At 42.5% G+C, this 11,171-nt stretch overlaps 1 protein-coding gene across 1 annotated transcript; it reads right to left on the bottom strand.

The window, feature by feature from the left end:
• Positions 1 to 619: 619 nt before the first annotated feature.
• On the bottom strand, positions 620 to 9,139 carry LOC102290783 (angio-associated, migratory cell protein). The gene is given in 11 exon segments (XM_042212821.1): positions 620 to 1,192; positions 2,930 to 3,084; positions 3,427 to 3,517; positions 3,606 to 3,700; positions 3,789 to 3,904; positions 6,283 to 6,366; positions 6,595 to 6,739; positions 6,836 to 6,978; positions 7,754 to 7,873; positions 7,975 to 8,118; positions 8,217 to 9,139. Coding segments are annotated over 11 exon segments (1,260 nt in total). The 5' UTR covers positions 8,308 to 9,139; the 3' UTR covers positions 620 to 1,116.
• Positions 9,140 to 11,171: the final 2,032 nt, after the last annotated feature.

Here is an 11,171-nt window from a genome sequence, read left to right as displayed (position 1 = left end):
ATGAAGCTTTGGTGAACAGCAGATGCATGAGCTGAAGGTCCTCATGCATCTTTCAGGTCTTTGCTGGATTCTTTTCCCATTTCTTGAGGTCATGACTTTCAGATACAGCGCTGTTCATCGAGACTTTTGCACAGTAGTAGATTAGTGTTCAATAGACATGGTTAATGTTAAAGTTACGTTTATTTACAAAATGAATTGCGGACATTGCAGACAGAAGAAGGCTTTAAGGCTCCTAGGTGACATTAAACTTCTTTATCCAATCTGTTTTTAAACCTCAAACAAATGAATTATTTTGGCTTTTCAAAGTCAAGTTTCCTGCTTTTATTTTAAATCTAAGCTGCAGTTTGGGGAAAATCTGCTTTCACTGGGCGCTGTGACTTATTCAGACTGACTCACATCCTCCTCTTTTTTTAAAATCTGATTTCGAGATAAAACAGATGTAAGATGAAACTGAACCGACTAGAGACCAAAGAGACCACTTGAACTAAAAGAAGTTCCAGTAAGTTGCAGGCTTTCCCATCAAAATGACCTCATGCTTCATCATGCAGCTCGTCATCACTGATAAATGTAAGAAACTTGAACTAAGTTTGGAGCAAACACAAGAAACAAGTTCTAAGTGTTACCAAGAAGAAAGTATATTATTTATTTTTTGTATTTACAGTTCAGTTTACATTAAAGAAAAAAAATCTGTTTGAGAGCTGAGACCACACACATCATCCTCTTTTCTGTATCGTTTGATCTCTAAATTCATTTGGAGGACAGAACATAACAGCGGCTGTCAGGACACTATGATGCATCAACGCTTTGACTTTCTTATCACTGACAAGTGTTCTGGGACAAAAATAGTGAGAAACATTGTGTTTTAAAGAATCTCAGAGTTACTTGAAGAGGCTTAAACATCTGCCCATGAAGCAAACATCAAGTGCTATGAGGACAAAAGAACAAAAAAGTAACAATAATCTTTTGGTTGCTACGGTCCTACAACAAAAACCAGATTAGAATCATTCAGGAGCACACGAGAGCATTTTAACATCCTGAGGATAAAAGTGAACGGGAACAAAGTCTCATCTCCTAAAATATTCTCTCTTCTCTTTGATTTGTCTTTTGTCTCGGCTTTTACCGATCGGGTCTTTGGAGGCAGAAGACTTTCACCTGGTTGTCTCCTGAAGCGGTTACAGCAAGAGTGGCTTCCCTGCGGAGACACGAGGACAGCCAGGATGTGATTAAGAGACAGTGGAAACAAAGAGTAAATATTTACTTGAACCCTGCTCACAGTTGGCTGAGTTCACATGGGTTTTTATTATAAGTAGTTCAGTGATTTAACAAAGTTTTGTGTTGCAACGTTATTGAGTTATTCGTCACCACGGGGGGATTTGGGGGGTGGATGAAACAATAAGGGACAGCAGTCGTTCAAGCAGCTCAAGCTCACGCTCATGTGTAATCCTGGAGCTGATCTCAGTGCTTTTAACTGCAAAACCTCATACTGGGGGGACTCGTGATGTAATTTGATATGCATCTTCAAGTAGCTTTACAAACCACATCATCTGCTCCTCCTGCTGAGTACAATCTGCCATCAATGACGTCAGCTGTGCGCTGTGGGGTCTTTCTGCTGCTCTTTTCACCTCTGGATTTCCACAGGGAGAGCCAGAGTGGAGAAGAGCAGCATCAAAAACATCAGCATGCAGTGGGAGGGTGGGAAATTCCCAGCGCCGTGTTTTACAGATGATGTGGTGTGCTTTGGATCATGAGCTGTTCCACACCTTCTGGTACAGCTTTTCTTGGTTTTCCCAAACTGTGCTGGCCTTTATAGGGGAGTCAAATCTAGGCCTTCTATTCTTGCATCATGAGCTGTTGCACCTTGCAGTGAATCCTTTGTATTTACTTTCATGCAGTCTTCTCTCTTTACAGTAGACTTGGATACGCCTGCCTCCTGGAGGGTTGTTCACTTGGTGGGCTGTTGTGAAGAGGTTTCTTTCCACCATGGAAATGATTCTGTGATCACCCATTACTGTTGGACATCCAGGTCTTTGCTGAGTTGCTGAGTTACAGGGTTTACGAGCACGAACGGTTAAGGTCATGCCAAAGCATCTGATTCAAGTCCAGACTTCGATTCCACTCCAAAACCTTCATTCTGGCTTTTTCGTTGAGCCATTCAGATGCAGACGAGCTGCTGTGCTTCACATTGTTCTGCTGCGTAACACGAGTGCAACAACGATCCATCAGTAAACTTGAGCTTCAGAGCATGACCTACTGGCCCAGTTCATCCTTCAGGATTTTCTGGTAGAATTCATGGTTGCATCAATTACAGCAAGTCGTCCTGAACCAGTGAAGCAGCCATTTTTATCCAGTCTTCTTCTTGTTGTTTAATCATGAACTGACCAGTGAGGCCTGCAGTTCTTTAGATGTTGTTCTGGGCTCTTCTGTGACCTCGTGGTTGAGTCGTTGATGTGCTCTTGGAGTAGCTTTGGCAGGTCGGCCTTTCCTGGGAAGGTTCACTGCTGTTCCAGGCTTTCTCCATTTGTTGTGTTTCAGTGGAGCCTCAAAGCCTGAGAAATGTAAGACCCTTTCCAGACTGAGAGGTAAATGACTTCGTTTCTCAGCTGTTTCTCTGGATTGTAGCTTTTCTTTGGGATATTTTAGCCTACTGCACTTTGTCAGAGTTATTTTTGACTCATAAACAACATTTTTAATGATCGGAAACATGTAAGTGTGACAAATATGCAAAAAAAGAGAAAAGAATAAAACTAAATCAGGAAGGAGAAAGACTTTCTCACAGCCAGAAATTGTGTTCTGCATTCACAAAATTAGAATAACTAGCTTTGCTGGTGCCTCCCAGTGAAAGACTACTTCTGCACATCCCTAATTTCTAATGCACTTCAGTGCCCTTGAGCAGGGCACACAGTCCTGGCAGTGTGCTGTGGAATCATACCTGTTCATGGTGAAGTCCAGGATCTCTGCGGTGTGGCCCTTGTACTCAGCCACCATGTTGCCTGAACGAGCGTCCCATAAGCGCAGCGCGCCGTCTAAACTGCAGGTGGACACCACAGAAGAAGACTGTTCCCACTGCAGGTGAACGATGCCAGCCTGGAGGAACACAAAGAGCGATGAAAAACAGGCAAAGGCGACACCAACACCAGTTTTAAAGCAACATAAAGAGTAAATGCTTATTACAGGCTGGAGGAAAGAGAGTTGATGTTTTTAGCTCCTTTTTCGGTAAACTGTCAAAGAACGACTTCCTGACTGAACGTTCTCTGCCACATTATCTGCACACAAGCAACATCCCTTCAAACAAACCTCCCTAACCCTGGGAGGGTTTCTGATATGACTGCAAAGCCTCCCCACAATACACAGAGCATAGACCAGCATGAACACAGGCGGGACCAGACTAAACGTGCACAAACTGTGCCGCCGTCTGCCGCTTCTCACCTCGTGACGGCATCTGTGCCTCAGGGCTTGCGTGGAGAGATCATATATGGCCAGAGTCCCGTCCAAGTACGCGACAGCGATGAGCGGCAGGCTGGAAAGGGCGACAAAGGTGAAACTGTTGAGGAGGGGCTGAGGCTCTGATATGCTTCTGTATTACTGCGAGTGTGCAGCCCACTCACATGTTGCAGAATCCCACAGATTCCACAGAGTTCGATTCCTCTTCATCTTTGGAGCCTTTTCCTTTGCCTCCCTCCACAGAGAACGCGCCGACCACCTTCACACAGACACGTAGGTCAGACACAGGAAGCACCTGCTTCACTACACTTCCTGCCTGCTTGGTATTGGTTGGCTGAGGCACCCACCTTTCCCGTGGTGATGTTGATGAGCTTTGCACAGCCGTCCACTGAACCTGTCAGCATCAGAGAGCCGTCCTTATTGCAAGCCAGGCAGGTTAGCGCCCCCTGGTGTCCATCCTGACCTGTTAGGAGACAAACAGCATAAACTACATGCATCTCAGTAAACGTCTTGAAGCACCGCTCACTTCTGTATATTCTGCTAGAAGAAAAACGAAACCGGTAAAAACAATCTGTTCTGTGTCAACATGATGCACACTGCTTCAATACTGTTGATGTCCAGGCTCTGGGGAGGCCAATCCATGACTGATAGTATTCCACTATGTTTTTCCACACAGGTATGGTTTTACTGCACTGCCATGTTTGGATCACTGCCGTGCTGGAAAATGAAGTTCTTGGCAAAAAGAGGCTTTCAAGATAGAAAAGCAAATGCAGCCCAAACCATGAGACGGCCTCTACCGTGTCTTACAGACGGCTGCAGACACTCACTGTTGTATCTTTGGCCTGATGTCCTTTTGGATGCCTCACTCTGTAAGACCTGCCACTTCTCTCACGTTCACTTTCTTGACTTCCACATGCTGCTTGTCTGCTGTAGAGGATTGTTTTGGCCTGCCACTTCCATCCTCCACTTGGAAAGTTTTCTTAAATTTATAGGACACACTGCACACCATGCTGAGATGTACCAAACAGTCGCCTAATAGCTCTTTGGGAATCGCCTTGTTGGCGCAAAAACTACTATTTTATGTTTGTCTCCAGCTTTATCATCTTTGGCACAGATATAAAACAACTGATGCCTTTCTGTGAGACACTGCTAGTAACAAAGTGACTAAAGATAAAGGACGTGTAGAACGGGTTCATCCCTTGCGTGAGCGGCGTTTTTTTAATGTTTGAATCATTCAGTGATGAGGGGCTTGGAAAAATTCTTCTTGACAGGGACAAAGACTGGACTGAAAATGAGTGAGGAAAAAAAATGTCCAAAGAAAAACTATTGCTCAAGACAAATGACAAGAAAGTGTGGCTGCTTGAAAGAAGATAAAAGACTTTCACACAGTACTGTTGTTTTAAACCAAGAATTATGATCAACATTTACTGCTGCTGCTCATCCTCGTTGTTTACAACTGTTTACACATGTTAAACAACTTTCTCCAAATACGAGCTACAAATTTATTTACAGAAGACCTTAGTTTTGCTGTTTCTTTTTATTGAGCCATAACTCAACAAATCTGTATTATGCTCTGCTACCTTTATTGCTTTTCATCTGTTTATATGTAACTTTAATGTGGGAAAGAGCACCGAGACTCCTTTCATCCAGAATCTACACTATTAAACTAAAGCCAGCTGCATCTCCCCCTGGAGTCATAACAGCACCATAACATGCACAATAACTAGGGATGGGTACCGATTCTGACATAAACGGTAGTAACCAGATGAAAAGCAGCGCACATTTCGGTGCTTTATTTCCTGAGCTGTATACACTTTAGATTCTAGCCAATCATTTTACCTTTGCGAGATAGTAGGCGGGTCCAGGTACGTACGTTCTTTTAGAGCAGAGCTACAGATTAAAAATGCCCAAGGCGAAGCGGTCAAAGTCTGGCTGTACTTCACAGCAAAAGATGCAAACTCAGCAGCAACAAGTGCTTTAAGCTGATACTGTGATACTGTCAAAGGAGGTAACACCTCGAATCCGATGAAACACCTGGCGACGCATAGCGTTTTTTTAAAAGCCGAGAAATGCGCCGTATTTGATAGCTTGCTGCGAGACCTCACACCGAGCACATCTACTGCGGGTGTGGTTGCCTGTTATCGACCCGGAGTTAGCAACATCCCCCAAAAACCCGAAGAGGAGAGTCCTGGCCCCTAGCCCTGCCAGTGTAGCAGAAATGATGAGGATGATGATGCAGCAGCAGCCGTTCTTCTCTGCGTGAGTAGCTTAATGTTGTTCGTGTGTAATTTACGTTGAGTAGGCTAACCACGTTATTACATTAATGCATGTAAGGTGAACTAGCAAACATCATCATAGCTACATGCGGCTGTCTTCTTGTTTGATGGCAGATACTCCCTTCACCCTGGCCAAAAAGGCTAAAATGACCAAAGAAAAAGTGGAAAACAGCTAAACATGAGAGGTTTTTGGACAAAGTTTGTGTTTTTTCCATTGTTTAAGCACTGCTTCCAGCCAAGAGTGATACCATATATCCCCATAGCTGCAGAAAAGCTAACATTGTTATCTTTTTACAAAAAACAGCTGAACATGAGAGGTTTTTGGACAATTTGTGTTCTTCCATTGTTTAAGCACCGGCATAGTTTCAAAAGTACCGGTTTGGTACTGTATCAGATAAAACCTAAACGATACCCACCCCTAACAATAACACACCCTCTTTCATAAACACACCTCTGTCATCTGGCCATCAATTTCCTATAATCAAGATATAACTTACTATGTTTTCTGATTTATTAAACTCACAAATCACCTTAATAATAAAAAGAAACCATGTGTGAGACCCACCTTTAATGACGTGGATAGCATTTCCCTGCTTCAAGTCCCACACGCGTACTGTTCCATCCTCATAACCCACCACAGCTCGTTTACCTGGAAGAGAAAATATATAAATTACAAGACTTTTGAGGACTGAGGGGCATTAAAGGTAAAACAGTGCACAAAATGACAGTTTCATCCATTTAAAACCACATCCATAAAATTATAGCATACAAAATAACGGCAAGAGCTGCTTTCACACAGAGTTTTCTAACTGTGGTTAAAAGTGGGCAGGTTTTTGGGGGTACTGTGTGGGGTGACTTTTTGTATCCCATCTCTCACCATCGGGGAGGACTTTGCCGCTGGTGGCCTGACAGGCCGAACTCTGGAAGGTTTTACAGTCTCCTGCGGGGATCTTCCACATCCACATGTTGCCATCATTCGTTCCCGCTAGCAGCACTGGAGCACAGGGATGCCACTCCAACCACTGAGATAGAAAGCAACAGCTATTACACCACACACACACACACACACACCACACACACACACTCACACACTCACACACACTCACACACACACACACTCACACTCTCTCACACTCACCACTCACAACACACTCCTCTTTAGTTTCTACTTTCCAGACTTTAATCAAGCCGCTCATGTCTCCGGATGCCACCAGGGAGGAGTCATGGCTGAACATGGCACACGTCACTGAGTCCTTGTGACCTGTGTAGGCACAGAGGGCAAAGAGCATGATTTTTTTTTTCCTGTTTTGGCCATTGTCCTGCCCATCTGGGACATCACAGTGTGTCCACATCTTTATGTAAACAATCTGAAAATGCTTGCGTGGACACATTTCACACATGGTTGATGTCAACACAGCGCTCACGCTATGCAAATAAATGCACTAGTGCGTTTCTACTTTAGAAGAGCACACAAAGCCACATTGAGCCATTCTCACACACATTCACACAGAGCTTCAGTCTGTGCCTTCGAGGATTTTCTTTCACTCACACTCTGATGGATGCACCAGCAGCAGCTTTGGGTTCAGTATCTTGACCAACTTGGACCAGAACCTGTTCACCCTTCTGAGCCACAGCCAGCCCCAAACTGATGCAACCCTTGTTGGCATCTGCAGATGCCCATTTCCCAGAGTAATTAGAAATGCTAATTACCCTGTTTTTTGTCATTTTCTTTTGTTTTTGCTTCATTTGAGAATACCAGGATTGTCTTTAAGTCTGGAAAAGCAGGAAGAGTTTTTGTAAAGACTCCCATGTTTGCTCCTCACCTGCATCCACAAATGAAGCCAAATCACACTGTAACTAAACATTTTGTGATTTTAACCATGCTGTGCTGGTGCTTATGTTTTACTTGCCATGGTAGAAAGCTTTATGTGATCACCCCCAATCTACCCCCTGCCTAAACAAACGCCTTTGTCTTTGGTTCCAGCTCACTACAGTGATTTCCCTAAATCATCCAACCCTCTGAGCTCTACACTCACCTGTGCACTCCAGCAGAACTTCCCCATCGCTCACCCTCCAAACATAGGCCTTATCATCCTCCCCTCCGCTCACAGCCAAGCTGTTGGTCGCTGGGTCCAAACTCACACAGAACACCGAGCCTGGACAGAAAAGAAAGAAAGAAAAAGGGTCAGACCTTTTAAACCTTAAGCAGCCAGGAGCAATCAGAGAGCAGCAGCAGAGACACGAGGGAGCTTTTCACCGGTGTGTTTGTTGAAGGTGAGATCGCTGTCGTCCTGCTCTGCCTCAGCCTCCATCTCGTCCTCAGTCTCCCAGCCGTCATTGTCATCACCTGCGTTTCCAGCGTCATCGAAGTCGACGTCCTCCAAGTCATCAGCCAAATCATCTACGAGACAAAAAGCACAGCACACGACGGTCACCTGATCTATATCTGCTCTTGTCCCGCCTGTCACGGGAGAGGAGACGGGTGCTGCCGAAACCCACCTGGGCCAGGCTCCGTGTCGTTCAGGTCGATGACTTCAATAATTTCCTCATCTCCGTGGAGCTCAATGGCACTTTCCTCGGAGTTGTCCATGCTGCTAGCAAAACAGCCGCAAAAAAGCCCGGTTCACGTGACTTTTGAACGGCCTCGCGCTCTGCGGCTCCCAGTAAGCTTGAAAATGACACTCTGACTCTCTAACGTCGGTTTAAGTGACGCGAGGACCTCAGAAAGAAGAAACTACCTGTCAGAAGGAAAACGGACTCCCATGTTTTCTTCACGTTGTCGAGATTAGAGAGACTGGCGCATACTTATGACGTAGGGGAGTCGCTCGCATAAAGCGTCATTCACGATGTAATCCGCAAGATGGCGCCATTGGCAAAGTTACACAACCTGGCGGGAAAATATTGGCTGACCGGCAGGATTAGCAAACTTAAAATTAATAATTTAATACAAGTAATTATATAGTAAAGTCCCCGTGGGCATCTTGTCTGAGAACACTTATTTGTACAGTTATATTAAGTTAAGTTTAGTTTTTACTTAATTTTCTATGGATGAAATGATAAAATAAAATCATTTTAATGGTCATGGTGACACAACACACTGTATTAATAGAAGTTTTTTTGAAAATAAATGATTAAAACGTCTGTAGATCCAAAATTAGGTCAATTAATTTTGTATCTCTACCTAGTTTACTGTTTTAAAATTCTCATAAAGATTTTATTTAAAATATCTCTAGTGGTAGTCGCATCAGTGTAAGTAGTAGCTGTAATACAACGCAATCATTCTTAGGCCTTATAATAATTTGAACCACATTCGAGGGACTACTCATGATTCGTCAGTTTCAAAGAAAAAAATATGACCAATATTTGACAGTAATACTAACTATGTGAGAAATGTTGTTTTACTATCCAAGTATATTCTAGTCATATTAAAATCAAATCTCTATTTAAAAATACATACAAATAGATGGGTAACAAACAAACAGTTAAAATGTGCTAATGAAACACAGCAGTTACCTGTTATATGTTTAACTAACTAACATACACTGCATTCAGAGTATTACGTGGTTTATGTTAAAACTAGATAATCCCAAATTTAAAGTCTCTATACAAACAGACCAAAAACAGATATTTGCGTATTTAAAACAAATTAATCAGCCTAAATCCTCAGAAATAACTATTTACTGTTTTCTAAATTACACTTGTCTGTGAATCTGTTTATTCATTTATTTTATTAGCTGCTCAGTTGTGTCCTTATTACTGATATGCCAAATATTAACAGTTTGCCTAAATAGAATTAGAACTTCATGACTCCTTTTGGGGAAAGAAAGTAAAGTGAACTGACTTATAGTAGAAAAAAAGAAAATAAAATGAAAAGTGATTCAGAGGATTGATTAATTGCACTGACACCATATTAAGTAAAATCCAATATTAAAACTGTTATGATGATAAAATAAGCACACTTTAATAACACAATGCAGCAACTTAATACATTCTTTCTCTTTTTTGCTATTTTACAAGTGTAATTTTCCCTGTCACACAGATGATGCTGCTGTCTTATAATGTATAGAGTATCACAAAATAACTTTATCATGATAGACACTAAATATTGTGATCCTGTTGTAGCACAACTATTTCCCATTCTTAATTTTCATCAGCGGCACATTTCATATTTTACACATTTTAGAATTTTTCTGTAAGAAACATCAAAGTCAAACATCCTTGTAAGGACAATCTTTGGTGTCATAAAACATCGCAGTGGCGTGTTCCTCATTGTAGCTGTATAATCAGCCCTGACCGATTGTCCTTTCACTTATTTCCCTGCATGATTAGACCTCAGTTTGCCTTCTAGTGAAACGCTTAATTCAGGAGGTGAAGCAAGATTTTGATTTGCCGGAAAATTAATTTGTGATGTTATTGTTATTGTCGTGGTAGCACAGTTTTATATTAGGACTTTCTATTTTATACTTACAGGACAGTCTGGGCAGTGAGATACTAGAACTTTTTCTGTAATTTTACACATTTATTTCTTACACTGTATACCCAAAGAGTCATGCTGGCAGATTTATTTCATTACCTGAAGCAAGATTTCTTTATCGTGTGGAAAAACTGAGACATGCTGTTGAAATTACACTTCCTTTTCTTATATTAAGATATCTCTGGCATTTAATGTGTAGTTAAATCTCTTTACACTGACTGAAAGGGCAGTTTCACCACTTCAGCCCACTTGAGATCAAGGTGGGTTATGTGTGGCCTACTATGTAAAATGCGATTGGCTTCCCTGCTTTTGAGCCTTCAAACCTAAAAGAGGTGCCATAGAGAAGAAGTACAAGGCCCAATTCCCATCAGCTTCACGTACGCTGAGCCTGACCTCTGACCTCCGTGCGCTTTGGGAATTATCGGAAGCTCCCTTTTCTATCTGTGATTAAAAGAGAAGGCATATGTCAGAATGCAATAACACCACAGGAAAAGCATTCGAAGCAGGTCTGCTCATTTTAAAAGGAGCTCCTCTCTCCCGTCCTTAATCCCTCCATCAAACATTCCCTGGCTGGAGATATTTTATGAACACTTAGCACAGTTTGTCTACATCAGGCTTTCGGTTGGAGTTTTATGTCTTTTGCTATATGCTGCTGGCAGGACTCGGCGACTGCATGCCCAAATAAGTTTTACTGGCTGCCCGGGCCCTCCGTGTTCAAGCTTTCTCCTGGAAAAATACAGCCATCTCATGATGTGGTGGCGAGATGTGGAAATATCAGGGTGTACGTTATTTAGACGTTTTAAATCTGCAGCAGGCGAGAGATTTATAAACTCTCTGTTGGGTTATGACTAACGCTGGAAGAGGCTTTCTCTCCCTGGAAAGTTCGATGACATTAGTTACAACGCCGGTCGGAGCTGCTTTATTTCTCAAATCCATTTTTGCTGTTTTCTCTTCTTTTTTTTTTCGGTCTGTCAGGCCAA

The sequence above is a fragment of the Haplochromis burtoni genome, unplaced genomic scaffold, assembly GCF_018398535.1.
Source record: "Haplochromis burtoni strain Fernald_Lab_line unplaced genomic scaffold, NCSU_Asbu1 Contig_394, whole genome shotgun sequence".
Lineage (NCBI taxonomy): Eukaryota > Metazoa > Chordata > Actinopteri > Cichliformes > Cichlidae > Haplochromis > Haplochromis burtoni.
Note: the sequence above shows the minus strand (reverse complement) of the source record. Positions and strands in the feature narration are given on the sequence as shown.